The 20,142-nt window shown below is 44.9% G+C and overlaps 3 protein-coding genes across 3 annotated transcripts in view; 2 read left to right on the top strand and 1 right to left on the bottom strand.

Moving 5' to 3' along the window:
- The window catches only part of LOC140722565 (NACHT, LRR and PYD domains-containing protein 3-like), an 883,504-nt gene extending 879,259 nt beyond the window's left edge, over positions 1–4,245 (top strand). The window contains exon 15 of the mRNA XM_073037268.1: positions 3,627–4,245. The gene's annotated coding sequence lies outside the window, so the exon portion shown is untranslated. The remainder of the gene's footprint in view (positions 1–3,626) is intronic.
- LOC140722564 (NACHT, LRR and PYD domains-containing protein 3-like) overlaps positions 1–4,245 on the top strand; it is a 38,440-nt gene extending 34,195 nt beyond the window's left edge. The window contains exons 10-12 of the mRNA XM_073037266.1: positions 2,878–3,048; positions 3,204–3,371; positions 3,536–4,245. Coding sequence (XP_072893367.1) covers positions 2,878–3,048; positions 3,204–3,371; positions 3,536–3,629 — 433 coding nt within the window. The 3' untranslated portion in view covers positions 3,630–4,245. The remainder of the gene's footprint in view (positions 1–2,877; positions 3,049–3,203; positions 3,372–3,535) is intronic.
- LOC140722572 (uncharacterized) overlaps positions 1–20,142 on the bottom strand; it is a 175,586-nt gene that overhangs the window by 120,675 nt on the left and 34,769 nt on the right. The window lies entirely within an intron of this gene.

The following is a 20,142-nucleotide window of genomic DNA, read 5'->3' as shown; positions in this document are numbered from 1 at the left end:
CATAAACCCTACCTCTCAGGATCTTCTCCATCAACTTACCAACCACTGAAGCAAGACTCACTGGTCTATAATTTCCTGGGCTAGCCCTACTCCCTTTCTTGAATAAGTGAACAACATTCGCAACCCTCCAATCCTCCAGAACCTCTCACATCCTCATTGATGATGCAAAGATCATTGCCAGAGGTTCAGCAATCCCCTCCCTCGCTTCCACCAGTAGCCTGGTGTACATCTCTTCTAGTCCCGGTGACTTATCCAACTTGATGCTTTCCAAAAGCTCCACCACATTCTCTTTCTTAATATCTACATTCTCAAGCTTTTCAGTCCACTGCAAGTCATCCCTACAATCGCCAAGATCCTTTTCCGTCATGAATGCTGAAGCAAATGATTCATTAAATACCTCCGCTATTTCCTCTGGTTCCATATACACTTTTCCATTGTCACACTTGTTTGGTCCTATTCTCTCACATCTTATCCTCTTGCTCTTCACATACTTGCAGAATGCTTTGGGGTTTTCCTTAGTCCTGTCCGCCAAGGCCTTCTCATGGCCCCTTCTAGCTCTCCTGATTTCATTCTTAAGCTCCTTCTTGCTCGCCTTATAATCTTCCAGATTCATATCATTACCTCATTTTTTGAACCTTTCATAAGCTCTTCTTTCCTTCTTGACTAGATTTACAACGGCCTTTGTGCACCACGGATCTTGTACCCTCCCATCCTTTCCATGTCTCATTGGAACGTACCTACTCAGAACCCCATGCAAATATCCCCTGAACATTTTCTACATTTCTTCGGTATGTTTCCCTGAGGACATCTGTTTCCAATTTATGCTTACAAGTTCCAGCCTGATAGGCTCATAGTTCCCCTTACTCCAATTAAAGGTTTCCCTAACTTGCCTGTTCCTATCCCTATCTAATGCTATGGTAGAAGAGATAGAATTGTGATCACTATCGCCAAAATGCTGTCCCGCTGAGAGATCTGACACCGGACCAGGTTCATTTCCCAATAGCAGATCAAGTACAGCCTCCCCTCTTGTACACTTATCTACATATTGCTTCAAGAAACCTTCCTGAACAGACCTAACAAATTCCACCCCATCTAACCCACTCACTCTAGGGAGATGCCAATCAATATTTGGGAAATTAAAATCTCACACCTTAACAACCCTGTTATTGTTACTCCTTTCCAGAATCTGTCTCCCTATCTGCTCCTCGATGTCCCTGTTACTGTTGGGTGGTCTATACAAAACACCCAGTAGAGTTATTGACCCCTTCCTGTTCCTAACTTCCACCCACAGACGTCAATGACGTCCTCCTTTTCTGCAGACGTGACACTATCTCTGATCAACAATGCCACGCCCCCACCTCTTTTGCCTCCCTCCCTGTCCTTTCTGAAACAATTAAATCCTGACACTTGAAGTAGCCATTCCTGCCCCTGCACCATCCAAGTCTCTGTAATGGCCACCACATCATAGCTCCGAGCGCTGATCCACGCTCTAAGCTCATCCGTTTTATTCATCATACTCCTTGCATTGAAATAGACACATCTCAAGCCATCGGACTGAGTGCCTCCCTTCTCTATCACCCGCGTATCCTCCCTTTCACACTGTCTTCAAATTCTCTCTATTTGTGAGCCAACCTCCCTCTCCTCTGTCACATCAATTTGGTTTCCTCCCCCCAGCAATTCTAGTTTAAACTCTCCCCAGTAGCCTTAGCAAACCTTCCTGTCAGGATATTGGTCCCCCTGTGATTCAAGTGCAACCCGTCCTTTTTGTACAGGTCACACCTGCTCCAAAAGAGGTCCCAATGATCCAGAAATCTGAATCCCTGCCTCCTGCCCAATCCCTCAGCCACGCATTTATCCTCCACCTCATCCTAATCTTATTCTCACTGTCACGTGGCACAGGCAGTAATTCCGAGATTACTACCTTTGAGGTCCTGCTTCTCAAATTACTTCCTAACTCCCTGTACTCTGTTTTCAGGACCACTTCCCTTTTCCTACCTATGTCACTGGTACCAATATGTACCACAACCTCTGGCTGTTCTCCCTCCCACTGCACGCTATCTTGGACGTGATCAGAAACATCCCGGACCCTGGCACCTGGGAGGCAAACTACCATCCGAGTTTCTTTCCTGTGTCCACAGAATCGTCTGTCTGACCCCCTAACTATAGAGGCCCCTATCTCTGCTGCCTTCCTCTTCCTTTCCCTGCCCTCCTGAGCCACAGGGCCAGACTCAGTGCCAGAGGTTTAGCTGTTGTTGCTCCCCCTCCGGCAGTACTCGAACAGGAGTATTTATTGTCAAGGGATACAGCCACAGGGGTACTCTCTAGTACCTGACTCTTGCCCTTCCCTCTCCTGACTGTGACTTACTTCTTCAGTCTCCCGTGGCCCCGGTGTGACCACCTGCCTGTAACTCCTCTCTATCACCTCCTCACTCTCCCTGACCAGACGAAGGTCATCGAGCTGCATCTCCAGTTCCCTAACTCGGTCCCTAAGGAGCTGCAGCTCGACACACCGGGTGCAGATGTTGCCGTCCAGGAGGCTGGGAGTCTCCAGGATCTCCCACATCTGACACCGAGCACAGAAAACCAGCCTCACACACATACCCTCTGTCTGTATTGTAAACAGATAACCTACCTCGCCTCGACCCTTTATTGCCGAAGTCTGTTGATACAAAGCCTTCCTACTCTGTCTCCTGCTACTCTGACGCTCGCTCTGTAAATCTGTTCTTCCTTTTAAACTCTTCTCGCTGTTCTCACTGGCCGACTTGCACAGTCGTGCTTAAGAAAAAAAATCAGTAAATGTGTTACTGATAAACACTGGGGATTTGTACCGTCTCCTGTCTCTCTGTGTCCTTCACCCTCACTCTCCCTCATCTCCAGGCTGATCAATGTCGGTCTCACAGATTCTGGTGCCGAGGATCTCGCCTCCGCTCTCAGTACAAACCCATCACTGACAGAGCTGGACATGAGTGGTAATAAACTGGGAGATTCAGGAGTGAAACTGGTGTCTGTGGCTCTGAGGAACCCGGAGTGTAAAATACAGAAACTGTGGTAAGTACCAGACTGTGGGAGATTGTGTTTACAGTCACTGGGTGTCTGACACTGAACATTAATGTGATCAGTAATTGTGTTACTGATAAACACTGGGGATTTGTACCGTCTCCTGTCTCTCTGTGTCCTTCACCCTCACTCTCTCTCATCTCCAGGCTGCAGAGTGTCTGTCTCACAGATTCTGGTGCCGTGAATCTCGTCTCCGCTCTCAGTACAAAACCATCACTGACGCTGCTGGACCTGGGATCAAACTCGCTGACAGACCGATCTGTCCCCGCTCTCCGCCGCCTCATACTGACCCTCCCGAGTCTGGAGTGGATCCAGTGAGTGTTTGTGTTAATGTTCAATGTGATAAAATATCAGCGGATCCGCGGGTTTTCTGGTAATATTTGTCTGTGAGTGTTGTTGAAACATTAACCCCGGTCCCCTGTTACTGACACTTTTGTGTAATCTGTTTATTTCATCTTTATTCTCCCTTCTGTTTCAGGCTGAAGGGGAATCGGTTCAGTGGGACCGGGAGGAAGGAACTGAAGCCTCTGTGGGAACCCAGACCCGGACTGAGAGTGATCCTGAACATCTGAATGTGTGAACATCCCCGCCCGCGGGATGGGGACATTTTGGCCGGTTCCCCGCCCTCCCCTTTAACTCCCGCCCTTACCTTTAACGGCCGCGCGCCGGGGGTGATTCCCAACGGTTTTAACGGAACCGGCTCAGGTCTCGCGCTGTGCGTCGCTCGGAGCGGTCCCGCAGTGACGCGTTTCCGCCTGTTGTCCGGCGGGACAGCTTCCGCCGGTTGTGCGTGTTCGGGACTCCCACGTGACACCCCGGAGAATTACCCAGACAGGAAGAACCCGGGGTCCGGGGCTCAGTCTGAGACACCGGTGTCCCGGGGTGGGATTATACCAGGAGAGAATCCTTTTGCTCGCTTTGCTGAGGACGGTGCATTCGGCAGTCTGGCCAATATAATGATGTTAAATAGACAAATCCCTCGGCAGTGACCCTGGATCTGCAGCGATCCCGGACACGGCCCTGAAGTGTGATTTTATAATCATCGGTTCCCCGATACAAAGTGACGGTGAGAAATGGGACTGATTATTCAAACTGTCACTCGTTGTCGCCGGTCAGTTAACTGTGTGTGACTGTGAGTGAGTCGATTTACATTTGTCATGAAGAAATCAATAAACCGCTGTAACTTCCCGTCTTGGTGTCGGACATGAGTCTCATCAGAGGAGAAACAGTGACCTGGGGTTACTGCTGGCCCCCCGCACCCGATGAACTGAAATAATACATGGTAAATGGTAGGGCATCGAGGAATGCAGTACAACAGAGTGATCTAGGAATAATGGTGCATCGTTCCCTGAAGGTGGAATCTCATGTGGATAGGGTGAAGAAAGCTTTTGGTATGCTGGCCTTTATAAATCAGAGCATTGAGTATAGGAGTTGGGATGTAATGTTAAAATTGTACAAAGCATTGGTGAGGCCGAATTTGGAGTATTGTGTACAGTTCTGGTCACCGAATTATAGGAAAGATGTCACAAAAACAGAGAGTACAGAGAAGATTTACTAGAATGTTACCTGGGTTTCAGCACCTTAGTTACAGGGAAAGACTGAACAAGTTAGCTCTTTATTCTTTGGAGCGTAGAAGGTTGAGAGGGGACTTAATAGAGGTATTTAAAATTATGAGGGATAGATAGAGTTGACGTAGATATGCTTTTTCCATTGAGTGTAGGGGAAATTCAAACAAGAGGACATGAGTTGAGAGTTAAGGAGCAAAAGTTTAGGGGTAACAGGATGGAGAACAACTTAACTCAGAGAGTGGTAGCTGTGTGGAACGAGCTTCCAGTAGAAGTGGCAGAGTCAGGTTTGATTTTGTCATTTAAAAAAATGTTGGATAGGTATATGGACAGGAAAAGAATGGATGGTTATGGGGTGAGTGCAGGTCGGTGAAACATGGTAGAGAGAGCGCGTTTAGCACGGACGAGAAGGGCCAAGATGGCCTATCCCATCAGACACTCACGGGGTCACACACAGACTGAATGTCTCTCCACACTGTCCCATCACACACTCCCAGGGTCAGACACAGTGAATCTCCCTCTGCATTGTACCAGCACACACACTTTTTTTTACAATATTTTTATTCAGAAGAAAAAAAACAAGATTTACAGAGTGCAACACATCTCAACATAAAGTGTGTACATTCATATATTGTAATAAAATTGATCAAAATGTTATAGCACATCACATATAGGTATACCACTGTAATCAAAAATTTAAAGAGGTCATACAGCATAAAAGAATTTTTTTATATAAAAAAGTCAACACCCTACCAACTACCAAATAAAAAATCTGATGGATGATAATGGATAAATTAGAAAAGAAAACATAATCGCTTAAGAAGAGAAGATAAAAATATACATAAAAGTCTGTGCACTGTTAAACTTTATAAATTGGAAAAGTAATTTAGGAAAGGTCCCCAGATACCATAAAAAGATTGATTCGAATTTAAGACCGAGCAGCGGATCTTTTCTAAATTTAAATAAGACATAATATCGCGTAGTCATTGAAGATGTGTAGGAGGGGTAGACTCCTTCCATTTAATCAAGATTGCTCTCCTTGCTAAAAGAGAGGGAAAAACTAAAGCCTGTAGGTTAGAAGTTTTTAAAGTTATATCTTCATCTGCAACAATACCAAACAAGACAGTAAGGGGATTTGGGTCAAATTGGACCCTCAAAGGTTGTGAAGGTATGGAACACTTCCCGCCAAAACGTTTCAATTTTAGGGCAAAACCAAAACATATGAATTAAAGAAGCATCAGTAGAGTTTCATTTATTACAAAGTGGAGAAACATTCAGATAAAAACTGGACAGCTTCTGTTTAGAAACGTAAGCTCTATGAACCACTTTAAGTTGTAGAAGAGAATGACGAGCACAGAAAGATGATTTATTAACCCGTTCAAGAACTTTATTCCATCTATCATCAGAAATCTGACAATTTCGGTCATCCTCCCAAGCTTATTTATTTTATCTAAAAAGTCTTGTCCAGTATCAATCATCAAGTTATAGATACCGGTAATAGAACCATTAACAAAAAGGTTTTAAATTTAAAAGATCGTCCAGTAATTTTTTTTCAGGACCTATAGGAAAAGTAGTTAATTGGAAACGTAAGAAATCTCTAATTTGAAGGTATCTGTAAAAATGTGTTTTTGGGAGTGCAAATTTAGTTGACAATTGGTCAAATGAAGCAAGAGATCCTGAGATAAACGGGTTCCAAAAACACTTAATACCCAGTTCATCCCAATCCTTAAAGACTGTGACAGTCATGGAAGGGATAAGAAATAATTAAGAAGTATGGGAGATGATAATGAAAAATACGCTAAACCAAAAACTTTCCTAAATTGAGACCAAATCCTTAAAGTTTGCTTAACAATTATGTTATCTGTTATTTTATTTGCTGAAAAAGAAGAATATGATCCAAGAAGAGAGACAATAGAGGAATATTTTACAGAATTATCTTCTAAGGAGACCCATGATGGGCAATTTTTACCATAAATAAGAGCAGAAAGTAATATTCCTTATATCGGCAGCCCAATAGTAAAACCTAACATTGGGTAGGGCTAATGCACCCATTTCTTTATTTCTTTGTAGGTAAACTTTACTTAAACGAGCTTGCTTATTATTCCAAATATAAAATGTTAAAATTGAATCTAAAGAATCAAATTAGGTTTTAGGAATAAAAATAGGTAAGGCCTGAAAAAGATATAAAAATTTAGGAAGAATCTTCATTTTAATCGAATTAATTCGGCCAATTAGGGACAAAGAAAGAGGAGACCATTTAGAAAGCCTCTTTTTCACATAATTCAATAAGAGATTTAAGTTTTCTTTAAATAAATTCTTGAAGTTTTTAGTAATTGTTACTCCTAGGCTTGTAACTTGTAACAACTTGTAACACAACTTCAAATGGAAATTTGGCATTTGATGACATTAGGTCATTTAAAGGAAATTGCTCACTTTCATGTAAGTTCAGCTTATATCCTGAAAAGGAACTAAACTAGGAAATTAAAGAAAGAACCGAAGGTAAAGAAGTTTCAGTGTTAGAGATAAAAAGTAAAATATCATCACAGTATAATGAAATTTTACGAGTCATACCTTCCCTCAGTATACCAGAAATGTCCTTAGATTCTCGAAATGCTATTGCTAAGGGTTCTATAGCTAAAGCAAAAAGTAAAGGACTAAGAGGACAACCTTGTCTAGTTCCCCGCTGTAATTTAATGGGCTTAGAAATTTGAGAGTTAGTAATAACCTGAGCGGTAGGAAGCAAGTAAATTAATTTAACCCAACGAATAAAATTAGGCCCAAAATTAAACTTTTCTAAGGTCTTAAAAAGATAATTCCACTCAATCCTATCAAAGGCTTTTTCTGCATCTAAGGATAATATACACTCTGATATTATTTTGGATGGTGAATATGTCACATTCAATAACCGACTTATATTAAGATGTGTGTAACGATTTTTAATATATCCTGTCTGGTCATGTGATAGATGGTAAAATACTTTCAAGTCTTCCAGCTAAGATTTTGGATAAGATTTTTGCATCAACATTTAATAAAGAGAAGAACATTCAGCTGGATTTTTTTTTAAGAATAAGAGAAATAAAAGCTTCATAAAAAGATTGAGGGAGTTTGCCTGATTTAAAGGACTCTGATAAAACACAGGATAAATAAGGTGTAAGTAACGTAGTGAAAGTTTTATAAAACTCCCCAGGAAAGCCATCAGGTCCTGGGGTCTTACCAGAATGTAAAGCACGTATAGCCTCAGCCACTTCTTCATTGGAAATAGGCTGATCTAACTGTGTTAGACTATCAGCAGACAATGTAGGAATGTTGATATTGCTGAAAAAAGCAACGGGACTGATTATTCAACCGGTCATTTAATTGTGTGTAACTGTGAGTGAGTCGATTTACATTTGTCATGATGATATCAATAAACCGCTGTAACTTCCCGTCTTGGTGTCAGACTTTGGTCTCATTAGAGAAGAAACAGTGAACTGGGGTTACTGCTGCCCCCAGCACCCGATGAACTGAAATAATACATGGTAAATGGTAGGGCATTGGGGAATGCAGTAGAACAGAGTGATCTAGGAATAATGGTGCATAGTTCCCTGAAGGTGGTATCTCATGTGGATAGGGTGGTGAAGAAAGCTTTTGTAAATTAGAGCATTGAGTAGAGGAGTTGGGATGTAATGTTAAAATTGTACAAGGCATTGGTCAGGCCGAATTTGGAGTATTGTGTACAGTTCTGGTCTCCGAATTATAGGAAAGATGTCACGAAAACGGAGAGAGTACAGAGAAGATTAACTAGAATGTTACCTGGGTTTCAGCACCTAAGTTACAGGGAAAGGTTGAACAAGTTAGGTCTTTATTCCTCGGAGCGTAGAAGGTTGAGGGGGGGAGGCTTAATAGAGGTATTTAAAATTATGAGGGGGATTGATAAAGTTGACGTAAATAGGCTATTCCATTGAAAGTAGGGGAGATTCAATCAGGAGGACATGAGTTGAGAGTTAGGGGGCAAAAGTTTAGGGGTAACACGAGGGAGAACTTCTTTACTCAGAGAGTGGTAGCTGAGTGGAACGAGCTTCCAGTAGAAGTGGCAGAGTCAGGTTTGATTTTGTCATTAAAAAAAAATTGAATAGGTATATGGACAGGAAAGGAATGGATGGTTATGGGGTGAGTGCATGTCAGTGAGACATGGTAGAGAGTGAGCGTTTAGCACGGAAGAGAAGGGCCAAGATGGCCTGTCCCATCAGACACTCCCGGGGTCACACACAGACTGAATGTCCATCCACACTGTCCCATCACACACTCCCAGGGTGAGACAGAGTGAATCTCCCTCTGCATTGTACCAGCACATACTCCTTTTTAAAAAAAAATTCAGAAGAAGAAAACAACAAGATTTAGAGAGTGCAACACATAGATACATCTCAATATAACTTGTGTACATTCATATATTGTGATAAAATTGATCAAAATGTTATAGCATAACACATAAAGGTATACCACTCTGTAATCAAAAAAATTAAAAATAGGTCATACAGCATAAAAGATTTTTTTATATATAAAAAGTCAACCCCCTACCAACTACCAAAGAAAAAAGCTGATGGATGATAATGGATAAATTAGAAAAGAAAACATAATCGCTTAAGTAGAGAAGATAAAAATATACATAAAAGTCTGTGCACTGTTAAACTTTATAAATTGGAAAAGTAATTTAGGAAAGGTCCCCAGATATCATAAAAAGATTTTTTCGAATTTAAGACTGAGCAGCGGATCTTTTCTAAATTTAAGTAAGACATATCACATAGCCATTGAAGATGTGTAGGAGGGTAGACTCCTTACATTTAAGCAAGATTGCTCTCCTTGCTAAAAGAGAGGGAAAAACTAAAACCTGTAGGTTAGAAGTATTTAAAGTTATATCTTCATCTGCAATAATACCAAACAAGGCAGTAAGGGGATTTGGGTCAAATTGGACACTAAAATGTTGTGAGAAGGTATGGAATACTTCCCGCCAAAACTTTTCAATTTTAGGGCAAAACGAAAACATATGAATTAAAGAAGCAACAGCAGAGTTGCATTTATTACGAAGTGGAGAAACATTCGGATAAAAACTGGATAGCTTCTGTTTAGAAATGTAAGCTCTATGAACCACTTTAAATTGTAGAAGAGAATGACGGGCACAGAAAGATGATTTATTAACCCGTTTAAGAATTTTATTCCATCTATCATCAGAAATCCGACAATTTAGGTCATCCTCCCAAGCTTTTTTTTATTTTATCTAAAAAGTCTTGTCTAGAATCAATCAGCAAGTTATAGATACCGGTAATAGAACCATTAACAAAAGGTTTAAAATTTGAAAGATCGTCCAGTAATTTTTTTTCAGGACCTATAGGAAAAGTAGTTAATTGGAAACGTAAGAAATCTCTAATTTGAAGGTATCTGTAAAAATGTGTTTTTGGGAGTGCAAATTTAGTTGACAATTGGTCAAATGAAGCAAGAGATCCTGAGATAAACAGGTCCCAAAAACACTTAATACCTAGTTCATCCCAATCCTTAAAGAATTTGTCAGTCATGGAAGGAGTAAAAAAAAATAATTAAGGAGAATGGGAGATGATAATGAAAAAATTGCTAAACCAAAAAAATTCCTAAATTTAGACCAAATCCTTAAAGTTTGCTTAACAATTATGTTATCTGTTGTTTTATTTGCTGAAAAAGAAGAGTATGATCTGTTAGGGTTAATGTTAGGGTTAATTCGAGACTGCCACTACAGGTCAGGAGTGGCTCACGTGATATTAGGAGACAGGAAAGCAAGGGAGGGGGGAAGCGAAACTGGGGATTCTGCTACACCGAAACTGCTAGTGTCACGCGATTCAGTAAACAAAAGAAACAGGTAACTCGTGAGTGAATGGCATCGGGCCAATAAGGAGGACACAAGTGCCCGATATTACCTAATTTGTACAACAAAGTTCGACCTTACCAAATATGTGTAGCGAGGGGTTGGAATGGGGAAAAGGGGTATAAATAAGCGTAGAATGTAAGGGGAGGGCAGAACGCGCCTTCTCCAGCGACTCCGTGTATTCGCTGTGCCAGTTACGCTTCTGCATTAAAGCCAAGTTTTGTAATATTCCGGTGTTGGTTGTCTCTCTTCCTAAACGAACACAGGGAAGAATTTAAAGCCCAACATTTGGTGACCCCGACGTGGGGAGGGAGAGACAACACAGGCTGGCGGGTCCGACAGCAGACAACTTGCGGCCGCAACCTCGACGAAGGTCAGGAAGTGCCTGTTATATCGAAGACTTCCACTAGATAGTTAAATTACCGAGTTAGATCTTGTCTGCTGACGGATCCTCACCAACCACAAATTACCCTGGGAGAGATCATTCCCGGTGCAGAATCGTGACTGGTAAGTACTAACTCTTCTTATCTGTTTTTAGAAGGATCCTCCGCCGGTGCAAAGTCTTCTGAGTGAGGGTACCCGCCGCCCACGAAGGGCATAAAAGTCTCAGGAGTGAGGAGGAGACGCGGTACACCGTAGTGCACGGAGTTACTGACGGCGCCTACCTTAGACTGGTTGTTAAGAGGAGAAATCTCCCACGTGAAGGTCAGGTTTTGAAAGGCGACTGTCCCACATTTGATCCTCTCCGTGTACTAGGGAGCCATGGAGCACTTCAACTTCAAGTTACCAAAACTCAGACATTTGCGTGTTGAGTAACAGAGTATATGAGAGTTTTTAGAAATATGGTAATATTGATAACTGTGCGAGTTCAATAATCTAACAGTGAGCAGCCGCAGGGGTCAGACACCATCAAGGTAGCAGTGGAAGTGTTCCTCCGAGGCCCGGGGAAGCTCACCTGGAACGAAAAACGGTGGCATGGTCCATACCCTGTCACCGAGGTCTCCAACAGGGCATTAAAAGGTAAGAAGGGAGGGGGACAATAACTGGCATCATTTTCTCACTGCTCCAGATCCGCAAAAGGAAGCCAAATTAATCTAATTGAAACGATTGACGAAGAGGGCACGGGGAAGGAAACGGGCAAGGATGAGTGGCTGGATGTTGGGGTGGATAAGTATCACCGCTCTCCTGGGACGTCTCGTTCAGGGAGCGCCGGACCCCTGTGGGGCCAGAGTGATATTAGACGCCGACCCAAAGAGGAATAAAGTTTTTCAATTTGTCCTTTGTGATGTGTTTGACTGCTGGGGAGGTTCCGAGGCCGGATGGAAAGGATACGAAGTCTACATGTGTCGCTTTGCGGCACTCGGACTAGGGTATCCACCCATCTTTCCCAATAAACGAACGGCGGGAGGGCAGTGGTGTGCCTCCTGGAATGATGTTTGGTGGGGAACGGGGTGGACCAGACGGAAAGCTGACCAGCAGCCTCATAGAACTCCGGGCGTTGGCCAACGAGCTGAAAGAGCAGTCCGGGGTAAACAACCCAGTGGTAGATTGGCTGAATAAGACCTTTGGTAAGTGGGGAGCGTTCCTGGGACAGTTGGCGCTAGGACTGTCTATTTCAATTGCTATCTTTATCACGTGTGGTTGTTGTTGCATACCCTGTATCAGGACCCTAGTCATCCGGACTATAGATCGAGCTTTGACTGGAAAGGATGGACCTCCACCGGCGTACTAGGCACCCTTGCTCCCGGTGGAAGGGGAGATCGAGGCCCTCCCGAAAGCGGACGCGCTATGGGAGGACACGGACTGGAATGGGCCATGCAAAGGGGGAAATTGAGAGTTGGCTTTTGAAAAAGTCTTCTGAAATGTTGCATGCTACTTGTAAAAATTTGCTGATGTTTAGGGAACCCCTACCCATATTTAGTGACCCTAGGTCGGACAAATCAGAATATGCAAATAGGGAGGACACGCCAAAGAGTGCCGGGGGACGCTCACCTCCCTGCCTGATCCCGGCAGCCGCGGAAAAGCTTGTAAGGGATGTGGCCTCAGGGAGGCCAAGGGAGGGAGTGTTAGGGTTAATGTTAGGGTTAATTCGAGACTGCCACTACAGGTCAGGAGTGGCTCACGTGATATTAGGAGACAGGAATGCAAGCGAGGGGGGAAGCGAAACTGGGGATTCCGCTACACCGAAACTGCTAGTGTCACGCGATTCAGTAAACAAAAGAAACAGGTAACTCGTGACTGAATGGCATCGGGCCAATAAGGAGGACACAAGTGCCCGATATTACCTAATTTGTACAACAAAGTTCGACCTTACCAAATATGTGTAGCGAGGGGTTGGAATGGGGAAAGGGGGTATAAATAAGCGTAGAATGTAAGGGGAGGGCAGAACGCGCCTTCTCCAGCGACGCCGTGTACCCGCTGTGCCAGTTACGCTTCTGCATTAAAGCCAAGTTTTGTAATATTCCGGTGTTGGTTGTCTCTCTTCCTAAACGAACACAGGGCAGAATTTAAAGCCCAACAGATCCAAGAAGAGAGACAATAGAGGAATTGTTTACAGAATTAACTTCTAAGGAGACACATGATGGGCAATCTTTACGATAAATATAATAAGACCAGAAAGTAATATTCCTTATATTGGTAGCCCAATAGTAAAACCTAAAATTATGTAGGGCTAATCCACCCATCTCTTTATTTCTTTGTAGGTAAACTTTACTTAAACAAGCTTGCTTATTATTCCAAGTATAAGATGTTAAAATTGAATCTAAAGAATCAAAGTAGGTCTTAGGAATAAAAATAGGTAAGGCCTGAAAAAGATTTAAAAAATTAGAAAGAATTTTCATTTTAATCGAATTAATTCAGCCGATTAGGGATAAAGAAAGAGGAGACCATTTAGAAAGCGTCTTTTTCAGATAATTCAATAAGGGGTTTAAGTTTTCTTCAAATAAATTCTTGAAGTTTTTAGTAATTGTTACACCTAGATATGTAAATTGACTTGTAACAACTTGGAATGGAAATTTGGCATTTGATGACATTAGATCATTTAAGAAAATAGCTCACATTTAAGTTCAGCTTATATCCTGAAAAAGAACTAAACTGGGAAATTAAAGAAAGAACCGAAGGTAAAGAAGTTTCAGTGTTAGAGATAAGAAGTAAAATATCATCACAGTATAATGAAATTTTATGAGTCATACCTTCCCTCAGTATACCAGAAATGTCCTTAGATTCTCGAAATGCTATTGCTAAGGGATCTATAGCTAAAGCAAAAAGTAAAGGACTAAGAGATCAACCTTGTCTAGTTCTCCGCTGTAATTTAAAGGGCTTAGAAATTTGAGAGTTAGTAATAACCTGAGCGGCAGGAGACAAGTAAATTAATTTAACCCAACGAATAAAATTAGGCCCAAAATTAAGCTTTTCTAAGGTCTTAAAAAGATAATTCCACTCAATCCTATCGAAGGCTTTTTCTGCTTCTAAGGATAATATACACTTTTTTTTTTGGATGGTGAATATATCACATTCAATAACTGACGTATATTAAAATGGGAGTAACGATTTTTAATAAATCCTGTCTGGTCATGTGATAGATGGTAAAATATTTTCAAGTCTTCGAGTTAAGATTTTGGATAAGATTTTTGCATGAACATTTAATAAAGAGATCGGTCTCTATGAAGAACATTCAGCTGGATTTTTTTTTTAAGAATAAGAGAAATAAAAGCTTCATAAAAAGATTGAGGGAGTTTGCCTGATTTAAAGGACTCTGATAAAACAGAGGATAAATAAGGTGTAAGTAATGTAGTGGAAGTTTTATAAAACTCCCCAGGAAAGCCATCAGGTCGTGGGGTCTTACCAGAATGTAAAGCACGTATAGCCTCAGCCACTTCTCCATTGGAAATAGGCTGATCCAACTGTGTTAGACTATCAGCAGACAATGTAGGAATGTTGATATTGCTGAAAAAAGCATTCATATAGGTATCATCTGAAGAAGAGTCAGACTGATACAACTTAAGGTAAAAGTCTTTAAATACGTTGTTAATTTCAGAATGGTCAGATATCTTAGTACTATTATCTTTAAAAATTTCTGTGATTTGACGATTAACTGTGAAAGATTTTAAGCAATTGGCTAATAAACTACCTGTTCTATCCCCGTGAATGTAAAATTGAGTTTTATCTCTCAACAGCTGTTGTTCAATTGGGTAAGTCAGCAGAAGATTATACTTGGATTGGATTTCAATATGCTTATTTATTATACTTGGATCTGGAGATAGGGCATACTTTCGATCGAGATCTTTTAATATCGCTGCTAGGTCAGACCTTTCTTTGTCAGCTTTTTTCTTTATATAGGTAGAGTAAGAGATAATTTCTCCACGAATATATGCTTTAAAAGTAGCCCAGACTATAGTACCAGCAGTATCTCCTTTAAAATTTTCTTTAAATAAAAAAGTAATACGGATTTCCAAAAACTTTAGAAAATGTTTATCAGATAACAATGATAAGTTAAAACGCCAACTTCAATTTGGTACAGAGTAAAAAGGTAATCTTAAAGCACACACTCCTGGGGTCAGACACAGAGTGAAGCTTCCTCTATACCGTCCATCAGACACTCCCCCGCCACAGTCACAGAGTGAAGCTACCCCCACATCGTCCCATCACACACACCCAGGGTCAGACACAGACTGAATGTCCCTCCACACTGTCCCATCACACACACCCAGGGTCAGACACAGACTGAATGTCCCTCCACACTGTCCCATCACACACTCCCGGGGTCAGACACAGAGTGAATCTCCCTCCCCTCCGTCCCATCACACACTCACGGAGTCAGACACAGTTAATCTCCCTCCACACTGTCCCATTACACACTCCCGGGATGAGACACAGAGTGAATGTCCCTCCACACAGTCACAACACACACTCCCGGGGTGAGACACAGAGTGAATCTCCCTCTGCACTGTACCATCACACACTCCTGATGTCAAACACAGAGTGAAACTCCCTCAAAACCATCCTATCACAAACTCCCGGGGCAGGCACAGAGTGAATCTCCCTCCACACCGACCAATCACACACTCTCGGGGTCAGACAAAGAGTAAAGCTCCCTACTCACCGTCCCATCACACTTCCTCCGAGTCAGATACAGAGTGAATCTCAGTCCCCTCTGTCCCATCACACACTCCCAGAGTCAGACACATAATTAATCTCCCCCCTCAACATCCCATCACACACTCTCGGGGTCTGAGACAGCATGAAGCTACCTCCACATCGACCCATTACACGCCCCCAGGGTAAGACTCAGAGAGAAGTTCCCACCATTTCTTCCATTAGACACTCCCGGATTCACACTCAGATTGAATCTCACTCCACACTGTCCCTTCGCACACACCTGGGGTGAAACACAGAGTGAATGACCTTCCACACAGTCACAACATACACATCCGTGGTGAGACACAGAGTGAATCTCCCTCTGAATCGTCCCATCACACACTCCTGGTATCAGACACAGAGTGAAGTTCCCTCCACACCGTCCCATCACACTCAATCCGAGTCAGACACAGAGTGAATCTCCCTCCCCTCTGTCCTATCACACACTTCCAAATTCAGACACATAGTGAATCTCCCCCCTCACCGGCCCATCACACACTCGCAGGGTCACACACAGTATGAAGCTACCTCCATATCGTCGCATTACACACACCCAGGGTAAGACTCAGAGAGAAGAACCCTCCACTTCTCCAAACACACACTCCCAGGGTCACACACAGATTGAATCTCCCTCCCCACTGTCCCATCAGAGACACCCAGGGTGAGACACAGAGTCAATCTTCCTCTGCATCGTACCATCCCACACTTCTGGTGTCAGACACAGAGTGAAGATCCGTCAAAACCATCTTATCAGGCACTCCCGGGGTCAGACATGGAGTAAATCTCCCTCTACACCATCACAACACAATCCCATGTTCAGACACAGAGTGTAGTTCCCTCCACTTCTCCCATTAGACACTTCCGTGGTCAGACACAGATTGAATCTCCCTCCACATTGTCCCATCATACATTCTCGGGGTCAGACAAAGAGTAAAGCTCCCTCCAAACCGTACCTTCACACTCACTGCGGGTCAGACACAGAGTGAATCTGCCTCCCTTAGTCCCATCACACACTCCCGGAGTCGGACATAGAGTTAATCTCCCCCCTCACCGGCCCATCACACACTCCCGGGATCAGACACAGATTGAATCTCCCTCCACACCGTCCCATCACACACTCCCGGGGTCAGACACAGAGTGAATCTCCCTCCACACCGTCCCATCACACACTCCCGGGATCGGACACAGAGTGAAGCTCCCTCCAAACCGTCCCATCACACACTCCCGGGGTCAGACACAGAGTGAAGCTCCCTCCACACCGTCCCATACACACTCCCGGGGTCAGACACAGAGTGAATCTCCCTGCACACCGTCACGTCACACACTCCCGGGGTCAGACACAGAGTGAATCTCCCTCCACACCGTCCCATCACACACTCCCGGGATCGGACACAGAGTGAAGCTCCCTCCAAACCGTCCCATCACACACTCCCGGGGTCAGACACAGAATCAATCTCCCTGTACACCGTAACAAAACACACTCCCGAGGTACGACACAGAATCAATCTCCCTCTAAATCATCCTATCACCTGGGATAGGACGCAGAGAGAAGTTCCCTCCACTTCTCCCATCACACACTCCTGGGGTCAGACACAGATTGAGACTCCCTCCATACTGTCCCATTACACACTTCTGTGTCATACACAGAGTGAAGCTCCCTCGAAACCATCCTTTCAGAAATTCCAGGGCAGTCACAGAGTGAATGTCCCTCCGCACAGTCACAACACACAGTCCCGTGGTGAGACAAAGAGTGGATCTCTCTCTGCATCGTACCATCACCCACTCCCAGGGTCAGACACAGAGTGGAGCTGTTCTGATTGCGCTGGGAGAAATCGAGAAAAACCTGCTGTATGAAGGTCGTGATTTACTTGGAAATTGGTTTGAAACGTCTCTTGAACATCTAAGTGAGCGGCTGGTTTAGAGTGGAAGCTTCGTTTGGAGTTTTTCTGCCAGTTTGGACTGGGTTCGTTGATGGCTGCGAACCGCGTAGCTCCCAGCTGTGGCGGCTGGCAACTCGCCAGGAAGCCGGGTCGCTCCAAAAACCGGAGACAAACGCCGTTGTTCCCCCACTGACATCGGGACAACCTCCTTCCATCTCTATCGTCGGGATTCTCGTTCGGTGTCGGAGCCGAAACATCGTTTGAGACGTCTCGACCTCTCACGGCCTGGAAGTTCTGCAGGACTATCGGAGCCTTTCCTGGCGTTGGAATTTCTGGCGCTGAGCCAGCAAGGTACTTTCGAGTACAAACTTTTCCAGCCAGTTACTCAACTCGCTCCAGGACTTTATAAGCAGCACCACCAACGTATCGCTCTCGACTTCGGACACAGAAGTAACATGCCGGATCAGTCTATAGGGAGTCGCAGGCCTTCGGGGTGTTATGCAAAGGCGGCTGCCTCTCTAGCCTCGGGCAACGCCCTGTTTCGGTCGGTGAAAGTTGTATTTTGCAATGTATTTTGCGAACTGGAACTACCCTGGAAAACTGCGCGGAGGCTATGGAGGACTTGTTGGGGAGAGATGGTGTTTTGGCCACTGAGATAGAGTTCGGGAAGGCAGTGTTTTATCTGAGGAATGATGAGTTGGTGCATCGGGCCCTCAGTAGAGGGATCACGGTGGAAATATCTTTTTACAGATGGAGCTGGTGACAGCTCCCACACAACGCATCGTCCTCGGTAACGTAAGGCCTTTCATCCCCAAAGAGGACCTGCTTCCTGCACTAGCACGCTTGGGGCAAGTACGGTCAGAAATAACTGCCATCAGGCACAAATTCCGGAGACGCACCCCTCCGTATCGTAATCTCTTTCCGGCGACAGGTATTCATGCAGCTGGAAATGGAGGACGAAGTTGAGGGCCGGTTTACTGCTCGGAACGAGGGGGTAGATTATCAGGTGTATTGGAGCTCTGAGCGCCCACGGTGCCATGCGTGCCGGGAGGTGGGGCACTTTCGGAGGGATTGTCCTCGCACCCGAAAACCCAGGAAGTCCACTTCGGGAGCTAGTGCCCCAGCTACCTCTGCCCCTGATCCCATTACTGCTCCTACACCTGTGCCGGCCCCTGCTCCTGCCCCGACCCTGTCTCTACCCCTGTCCCTATTCCTACGTCTGTTCCAGTCTCTGCTCCTGCCCCTGACCCTGTCTCTACCCCTGTCCCTATTCCTACGTCTGCTCCAGTCCCTGCTCCTGCCCCTGACCCTGTCTCTACCCCTGTCCCTGTTCCTACGTCTGTTCCAGTCTCTGCTCCTGCCCCTGCCCCTGTCTCTAGCCCTGTCCCTGTTCCTACGTCTGTTCCAGTCCCTGCTCCTACCCCTGTGGTTCAGGCGGGTGTTCCTGAGGCAACGTGCAGGGAGTTTCAGGCGAGGGACGGGGTGGAGCCTGTGCGGGGAAGGAAAGTGAGGAAGAAATCCAAACACATGAAGAAGTCGGCCCCCGAGACCGCAGAGCTCACGCCCATTTGCCCTGAAGTGGAGCGGGAGGCTCGGGGAAGTGTACAGTCGGACGGGGTGATGAAAGCGGAGAAAACGCTCCATCGGTGAAACCCGCACCTGCGTGCTCCTCCCGCTTGAAGAGCAAAAGGGACTGTTCCCCCAAGCGGGCAGGGAATGTAGATGCGGGGGAGTCCCAGAAAGGGGTGTGAATCCGGGTGGAAGTTGTGTCTCACCCTGAATCCCCAGATGTAGCCACCAGTCCTGTTGTAGGTGGTGTAGTTGTGCAGGAAGCTGGAGCTAGGCCTGTTTGCACAACTAATACAGACCTGGAGCCCTCCACCCAGGACTTAGCAGTAAGCGCCTCCCTGGAGGCAAGTGTATTAAGCAGTATGAGCGTAGAGGAGACCAAGCTCTCTCACTGTCAGAATCAGGCTGTCGGTGAATCCATTGGACCAGAGCTGCTGGGGACCCCTTCATGCCTGTCTCCTGGGGAGGGTGATATAACCTGCATGCCGACCCCATCAAATAATGGCCTGCAGGGAGTCCCTGGGGATTTTCCCTCCATCGTCGCAACTGTGGATAAGACTGATGCGACGGTGGAGCCGGAAGGTATGAGGGAGGTACCCGCTGCGCAGTGTGTGCTACAGGGGCAGCCACCTTATACACCACATGAGGAGGAAGATGGGGGATCTGTCTGCAGTGAGGGGTTGGAGGGAGACTCTTTTGATAGCGAGACAATGGACATCCTCGCCCCTCCTGAAAAATCCCCATTGATACCTGTGGAGGAGATCAGAGTGTTTATTCACTCCTCTGTGGGTGCAAAGCATCGGCCTAAACTAGCCTCGCTTCGCTGGCCTAGCGTGCCGAGGCTGGTGAAGTCCCTGTGAGTCATCGTCGGACAGAAGGGGAAGGGGAAGAGGAATGCTGTGTCGGGGAATGACAGACGGCAGCTGAAATCCTTCCTGGATGACCTGGTGAGAGACATCAGGGTGAAAAGCAGCCTCGCTCCTTCGGGAGATGGTGGGTCACAAGGTAGCGATGGTAGCAGTCGGGCCCGGAAAGCAAAGAATATTCTTGGTTTTCATCCGGA

This window comes from Hemitrygon akajei, unplaced genomic scaffold (genome assembly GCF_048418815.1).
Source record: "Hemitrygon akajei unplaced genomic scaffold, sHemAka1.3 Scf000080, whole genome shotgun sequence".
In the NCBI taxonomy this organism is placed as follows: domain Eukaryota; kingdom Metazoa; phylum Chordata; class Chondrichthyes; order Myliobatiformes; family Dasyatidae; genus Hemitrygon; species Hemitrygon akajei.
This window is presented reverse-complemented; position numbering and strand designations above follow the sequence as displayed.